This window comes from Primulina huaijiensis, chromosome 16 (assembly GCF_012295235.1).
Source record: "Primulina huaijiensis isolate GDHJ02 chromosome 16, ASM1229523v2, whole genome shotgun sequence".
In the NCBI taxonomy this organism is placed as follows: Eukaryota; Viridiplantae; Streptophyta; class Magnoliopsida; order Lamiales; family Gesneriaceae; genus Primulina; species Primulina huaijiensis.
The window spans coordinates 19,148,940-19,157,215 of record NC_133321.1 but is presented as its reverse complement, the minus strand read 5'-3'; the positions used below and the strand labels follow the sequence as shown (position 1 = coordinate 19,157,215).

Here is an 8,276-nt window from a genome sequence, read left to right as displayed (position 1 = left end):
TTATATAGCTCACTGAGTTGGTGAATAGAAATTGACGAACCCTAATCCCCAAATGAGCCAGCCAATCCATATGGTTGTTTGGCTAAATGTGAATATTGTATTAAATAAAACTAAGAAAAAAATAAAAAAATTTGATATCCTCACAACCGTTCTATGAATCACAGTGGAAAATCAAACACAAATTATCCAGACTTCGTATAATCATCCCATCAAGCAAATTGTAAACGACTTTAAGCTCAAGAATACAGACCCCGAGCACATAAAATCGACATTTCAAGACTCAATTTATGTTGCCCTAATTGTGATGCATTGACATAAACATCTCTTTTTATTTTTCGATGATAACGAAAAAAACCTCACCGCTTGGTAATATATTTTTTTAAAACAAAACCCTTTTGTTTCTCATTCATATGCAATGAACCCCAATAAATTCATTTTTTAATAGTCAAACAAGCAACAGTAGCCTCTATTCTATTTTCTTCCCGTCTCCTTCCTTGTCTTACCATTTTCCCAATACATTTTGCTCTGATTTTACAAACAACTATAACATAATTTCTCTAATTCAGACAAAACCAAGAAACCAAAAAGAGTTAATTGAGTTTAATACAAATTCTAAAGTAACATAAAAACACTGTAAAAAAAGGGGATGGCAATTACCTTAGCTATCTTCTCAGGAATAAGAATACCCGCATTGGTTTTTTCAGGTGGAGTAATTTTTTCAACTAGAACACGGTTGGTTCAGGAGTGGTAACAGGCGCTTCGCCGTTGTTATTCCTCGAGGAACAAGAAGAAATAGTAGGGTTCTGGAGAAATTTCTGGAACTATTTCGCCAAATGACAGAGAATAATTAAAAAATACAAAGAAATATATATATATATATTATATATTTATTTATTTATAAAAAAACCCATTTTTAGGGGACCGAGAACTCAAAACCCGGTCAAATTAAATTATAATTACTCATAAAAAAAAAGATTTAGATCTATGTTTCCCTATCAATTTATTTTCTAACATAAATTGAATCTAACAAGGTTTGATTTTATTCTTTTTAAATATAATATATTGATTATTTTACTCAATTTAATTTCGATAATTTTTCTAATGAAATCAGCCAAACTAAATAAATTGTTTTTAAATACGTTTTACATTTTTTAATAAATTCAAATTTATATTAGATTTTAAAATAAAACTTCAAAATTTTAATCTTTTTGACAATTCGGTTATTTCGAATACTAGCTGAAACAATAGATGTTAATTCGTCGGTTGATTTTGTTTTTTATTTTAAAGGTAAAAACTTGTGTGAAACGATTTCACGGGTCATATTTCGTGAGACAGATCTCTTATTTGGGTCATTCATGAACATTTATTTTTTTTTATGCTAAGAGTATTATATTTTATTTATGAATATCGGTATGGTTGACCCGTCTCACAGATAAAGATTCGTGAAATCGTCTCACAACAGACCTACTCTATTTTAAAAAAGATTGCCAGGTTCATAAGTTATTTGCTTATTATTATTGTTTTTATTAATTTATTAATATTATTTGAGACATTAAAATTTGAAAACGTGTTTCCACGTTCTAAAAACCGATAGGTAGCATGAAACTTATAAATATTGAAAAGAAATTGATGAAAATCGTATATTTTAAGTATTAATCAGATATTTTTTATTTAAAAGAAATTGTAAAACAAACTACGAATATAATAATTTTAATTTTCATGTTTTTGCCGATCCAACAATATAAGAAAATACATAGTATTTGGGTTGATGTTGCATCTCATTACAATGCCCTGATAGAGATTATTGGGGTTAACAGAAGATGTAATAAATAATATATTTTATAGAAAGTTGTTGAAATTCGATGGCACCTCGACAAACCTTTTCAGCCTAGATTCAAATATGGTGGGTCACTCCAATGGATAGAATTTAAATTTTTATAATTGAATTAAATAAATTATTTATTGGACATATGGAAAATCCCTTTGAATGACATACCCGGTGAGGATGGCCGACAGACGATTTTTCTATCCCAAATATTGCAATATTTTGCTTAAAATTTACATGGTTCAGACAAATACAAAATTCTAAAATTAATTATGAGTCACTTCAAGATGAAAAAAGAAGTAAAGACAACATCATTAATCTGTACCAATTAAAATAATTGCTTTAATATTTCTAAGATTAATGTCCCATTATTGGCCCTAGTCTTTTGTCAAATGATGAATACGACCATTAAGAATATTTAGACACCACAAAATTCAAAAGTAAATTCTACTAATGTATTTCATCAAAAAGTTAAAACTTGTTGTAATAATATAACTCAAATTTTATTTAAATTGTACATTAGTTTGAATTTTATGTTTCGATTTCTCTATCTACAAGAGACAATTATTTCATTCGACGAAATATGTGTGTGTGCATGTAGAGATGTCAATGGGGTGTGTATGACTAAACCCAAGACCCGCCCCAACTTGGACTCATTACCCGCCCCGCCCAACTCCGGTTAAATATTCTTCGGACCCGCCCCACCCCGAATACGAAACGGGGTCGGGTAGACCCGTGAGACCTGAATTTTTTTAAAATAAAAACAATAATCTTCTTCTCATTTGACTGAATTATGAAACAGACAAGCCTCTAAGTACAACACAATAGAAAACTAATTCATGTCTTCGTCCATACTTAATAATAATAAACAAAATATTTTCACGACATAATGAATTACATAAAAAAATTTGTTGGATTAAGCCTACTAAGATGAGGACCAACTATTCTTCCACTATTCCTAAAAACAGATTCAGATACAACAGTTGACAGAGGAATAGCTAAGACCGTTGTGGTTGAGGTAGGCTAATAAAAAAATGAAAATTAATAAAACTAAAACCCTAGAGTATTCATATCCACATATATGGGGAGGGTATTATAAGACCCAAGACCCGTCCCATACCCAGATGTGTCTAAAAAATTACACCCGAGACCCACCCCATGACCCATTTAGTATGCTCAAACCCGCCCTATACGGGATGAGTCCATTGCGGGTCTGGGTAAAACCTGGACCCATTAACATCCCTATGTGCATGTTCGTGCAACAAATTGGCTCATAAATTTGTAGGGAAATTGTTTTTTCAAGAGGCACCAAAATTATACACTAATTAGGACCCAAGCTTTGGTGACATATATGATGAATTAATTTTTATATTTTTTGAACCATACAAAAATATGGGTTTTTTTTTTAAAATAATGATATGATCAAGTTAGAAATATTAAAAATAGAAGGAAAAAAATGCAACAAAATCCATGCAATATATATAGTCCCTCGAAAGTATCAAACAAAAGCTCTACCACTGTATATATTAAAATCCATGTAAAACTCCCACTTCAAATCTATACATATAAACCTTAAAGCATTGATCTTATTCTATATAACATAGAGTACCGCGAGGTGAGAGAAAGAAGCTGTTGTTCGTGCTATTGGATCCGATTCCATATCTTATCGAGCTTCTCGCCAGAGAAAAATTCAAGGTTTAATGGGGAAAGAAGTGGCCGGCTTGTGCACAATCCTTCTTCTGCTGATGTTGGAGAACCCTTGTTTTGCAGATGGAAATAGCAAATTATCCAGAGATAAAAATGGTTCCTTTTCTTCCATGAATGCTGTTAAAACACATAGAAATGGCTCCAGATTAGGAGACGCAACGGAAGAAAATGGAGACGCATTTTTCGGTACCGAGAAGAGGAGGGTTCGCACAGGTCCAAATCCTCTACACAACAGATAAGTAGTTTTGAGATAATTTAAAAGAAGAAAAAGAAATCAAAGATTAATCTTGAAACTTGATTTTCTTACTGAAGAAATAATTATTATCAATTTCTCAATTCATTATCAGTCTTGTAGAGTTTTCTTGAGCAAGCTTTTTCAACCCGATCCTTCCTTACCAATAATGCTGCATGAGAGTTTGTTTTATTGCATTTCCTAAATTCACCATATTAATGATTTAAATATTCTTTACTAAACTTAATTTTGGTTTGTATATGTAGAATCATTTGAAATTTTGAAGTCCAAAATTTCACAGTACCAATGCCATTTAATGTGGTTGGTTGTTGGTGTAATGAATGATAAGGAATGTCTTGCGAAAAGGCCTTTTCCATTCATGCTCCTATTTAGTCAATTCAGTTGTCCGATTTCAGCATTGAACTCGAGATATATATATATTTTAAAATATCATTTCTTTTTTTATTAAAACACACGGAGGATCGAACCGAGAAACCGATTAATCCAACAGTAGTTGAGACAAATGGGCTACAAACCGGGTCTCTCTCTATGGATATATATCTCATCTATCGATTAAAAGTTTAACTTTACTCGTATATATATATTATATTTGCTGTATTGTAAAGCAATTTATATTAGATGACAAGCTATTTTTTTTAGTATTTTTTAAATGAATTTCTAAAAATCAGTATTCTTTAAATTAAAAAAACTGGTGAAGTATTATTAACTTAATTTGAAATCTATTTATTATTATTATTGTCTGTGTACCGATCAATCTATTCTATATCTATATCATTAAAGTAGACATGGTCATAGTAGTTGTTCTGGTGAAGTCGCGAAGAAAATACAAATATAACATGTGTTACAATAAATAATATTTATTTATAAAAGTTACACATAATTCATGTGTAATTATACTTTTTAAAATTCAAATTTACACTTCCAAAATTAACAGCAACCTCAAGTTACAAAAAAGAGATGGAAATATCATTCGACTTTTCTCAACAATTTTCCGCAACTTATTTCTGTAATTTCATTTATAAGAGTGAAATAAAAATTTTAAAACAATTAAGTGATTTTTGCGTACATACAAATTATTTACTAGTTGCGCATGCGTGGTACCACTAGTCATACGTGGCCTGGTGTTTGCGACACTGAGAATGGATCAACAGGAACCACACATGCATGCTATTAATTTTCTTCGACTTTTCTCAAAATTGTGGACCCGCTACCTCATATTTTAGCAGTAGGGTAGCTACGCTTATTAATGACCAATTTCAATTTAGTAGAGTTTTTTTTTAATATTGAAAATTGAAAGTGGATAATCTTCAGTTCAATTGCCATAATTTTAAAATAATCATTTGAAAGTGCAAATCAACAGAATACTTAGTCTCAAGACGATTTGACAAGCATGAGTTGCCAATGGAGTCTGAAGAATTCATTTCAAGAAACAAGTATTTACAGTAGAAATAAACGCACTTACTATAAGACTATATGACACCATTTGGTCCGTGGAATGCATGAGATGAATAAGTGTGCAATATAAGGATGATATATATCAATATATATGAAAAACAAAAAGATGTACGACTCTCATCAAATATAGAACTTGAACTAAATGTTAGATGAAACAAATATAGAACTTGAACCAAATGTTAGATGAAACAAAGATGTATAATTATTTAATGATTACTCATTCGCAACAAACTATGTTTTATTCCGAACAAAGCAAAACGCTATGTTCGATCTGGGACCAACCCGGCATTATGATTCTTATATCTCACACAGTAATAAGCTATATATGATATATGAGTATATATAACGTGCATATAAAGGAAAGAAGACATTAAACTTTGTGAATTCAAAGGGATGAAAATATTGGGACGCCCGGTAGAGTGACACCCGAGTCAACAATAAACAGATTGCCAGTGACATACTCAGAAGAATCATGGATTAAGTATCGTAGTAGCGATGTCAATGCAGGATCCGTTGTCCCAGAAGTTCTAAGCGGGATTATTCTCCATTCCACTCTTTTGAGCCATTCCTTTTGAACAAGACCTTGCGTTATCTCTGATTTGAATAGTCCAGGAGATATGGAGTTCACTCTTATTTTGTATGCTCCAAGTTCCAGGGCCATGACCTGAACACGAGTTGTCGAAAAAACGAAGAAGGTTAACCACAATCCCAGATAAAATCTGATCCTACCTTTGATGCGCAGACAGAGGATTTCAAGGGGGTAAAGAACTGAAATACCAGTATTCTCGAGTCGAGCTTGTGAATTTTCACACGCTCGAAAACAAAAAGCTCAAGCTTGGGATGCAAATTAAGCTTGGACTCAAAAGTTTTGTCCAAAGAAGATGTTTGCGAGCTCACTCAAGAGCTTGTTTTGCAAGCTTGGATTCATAAACGTGATAATGAGCTTCGTACATAATAATTCATTGGATCCTTTTCCGCGTTCGAGAATCCCCTCCCTTCTTCCACTCTAACTAGGACCAATTTATATTTATTAAAATTTAAAGTTAGAGCTGGCTCACTAAATTTCGCACAACTTAAATTGAGCTTGAGCACATGTCAAGCTTACTCGAATCAACTTACACCCCAAGCATGGACCAAACTTCCTATATTGATAAACATCAGAATTTGGTGAATTCACTTGTATGGTTTTGAATTTTTTATAAGATTCCATGATCCTACAGTTTCAAATGTTCTTGGCGCAGCACAAAGGGGAAGGATCTATGATCACGTACACTATGACAATGTTTCACATTACCTTTGTCATTGAGTTGATGGCGGTCTTCGAACAAACATATGCAAGGCCACCAGGTAAATGGCCACGATCCAGACCACCAATTGAAGATATATTAATCACAGATCCACCACACTTGGCGTCACGCATATGCGAACAGACATACTTTGATACCAACCATGTTCCAGTCAAGTTTGTCTTAATTATATCATCCCATTCTTCCTCTGTCAAATCCAATGGGGTGTGAAGGCGACCTACAACATAAACTTCAAGAATTAGGCAGATATTTAACCCTTGCACAAGCCTAGGTATGGAAACTCTTTTAAATCGATCTGAATAAGTAAATGTAGGAGCTTTGGTTTAATTGTTCGAATAATATTTAAATACAAGAGGCATACCAAACCTAAATGCAGAGAGGTTAGATAATAGTCAATATCAACAACAGCAGAACGCCAAATATTATCATCCATTTAACGCTGCTCGCAGCATATGCTTCCCAAAAAATTATTTGTTTTTTAATACACCTAACAACTCGTCTTTAGCACTTTCAGGTAATATATTAGATGATAATTACTATAACCACTCGAAAACAATTTCAAGTACAATGACTAATTTTTAAAAGAACAAAGCTTCCCCTTCTCCCAAATAAGTCACTCCACTCAATAAAATCTGAGGCCGTATTTATTCAAAGAGTTGCATACTTATACATATTCATCTTTTTGGCTAGATCACTAGCAATCTTTTGAATGGCTTACCTCCGGACCATATGAGTATGTGAGTTTGAGTTCAATTTATTTGAACATCTAGACAACAACAGATGCATATGTATAATAATTCGTTTTCACGAGTGTCTTGGAGTTCAAAATCATTTCAATTCAGCTCAACGAAACATTTCACATAAATGAGAATGTTGAGATTATAATTAAATCAGAAAATAAACATTTTCGAAAAAAGGAATCAAGCACATAAACAAGCCCCCCAAGAATCCGTGCTGCTTTCAATTTTTCACAGAACCGATTCAAAGGAAAGGAATAAGGAACTGAGAATTTTGATTAATTAGCGATAAAAATAAAAATTATTTTTCAATGGTTAATTATGTGACCTCTAACTCCAGCATTGTTGATCAAAACGTCGATTCTTCCAAATGCATCCCAAGCCTTCTGCACCGACGCCTCAATCACGGGTCCAGTTGCGCTGATATCCAGCTCTACAGCCACGGCTCTGGGTTGATCCCGGCTCGGCTCGTCTGAGGCGGAGGAGCCGAGCCCGTTATTGATCTCAGTACACAGCGATTCTAACCGGTCGACACGCCGAGCCGCGGCTATAATTCTGCAGCCGGCTTTGGCCAAGTCCAGACAGAAGTCTCGGCCGATTCCGGACGACGCCCCGGTCACCATCGCCACCTTGTTATCCAGCCGAAGCCATGGCTCCAAGGTGCTCGACTCTCCGCTATTACTCTGCATTTGTGTATGCAAATACTACTCGAACAGTTGCGGAATTTATTTACTTTGGAGGACTGCGACCAAAAAAGACTCCAGATTGAAAAGAACGTCAGAAATTATGAATAATTGATTGGAAAAGAAAGTAATCTATTTATATTTTTTTAAAGAATCTATCAAATCTTTTGAGAAAGAGAAAAAAAGAGGGAAAAAAAAAGGCGACGCCGATTGACTCATAAAGCAATTTTTTCGGACGACCCACTCACCCGCGACCTTGAGCTTCAAGGCAGGCGGAGATTTTCACACTACTACTACTTACGAAGCTTC

The 8,276-nt window shown here is 33.6% G+C and overlaps 1 protein-coding gene across 2 annotated transcripts; it reads right to left on the bottom strand.

Moving 5' to 3' along the window:
• Positions 1-5,403: 5,403 nt before the first annotated feature.
• On the bottom strand, positions 5,404-8,276 carry LOC140962039 (uncharacterized). Of its 2 annotated transcripts, XM_073420883.1 has the most exons (4): positions 8,216-8,276; positions 7,613-8,026; positions 6,535-6,764; positions 5,404-5,904 (listed from the first exon to the last, which is right to left on the bottom strand). In XM_073420883.1, exons 2-4 carry the CDS (start codon positions 7,971-7,973, stop codon positions 5,626-5,628), a joined length of 870 nt encoding a protein of 289 aa, XP_073276984.1. In that variant the 5' UTR covers positions 7,974-8,026; positions 8,216-8,276; the 3' UTR covers positions 5,404-5,625. The 2 variants fall into 2 exon arrangements, with proteins under 2 accessions (XP_073276984.1, XP_073276983.1); XM_073420882.1 differs by lacking the exon at positions 8,216-8,276 and having other exon boundaries at positions 7,613-8,090.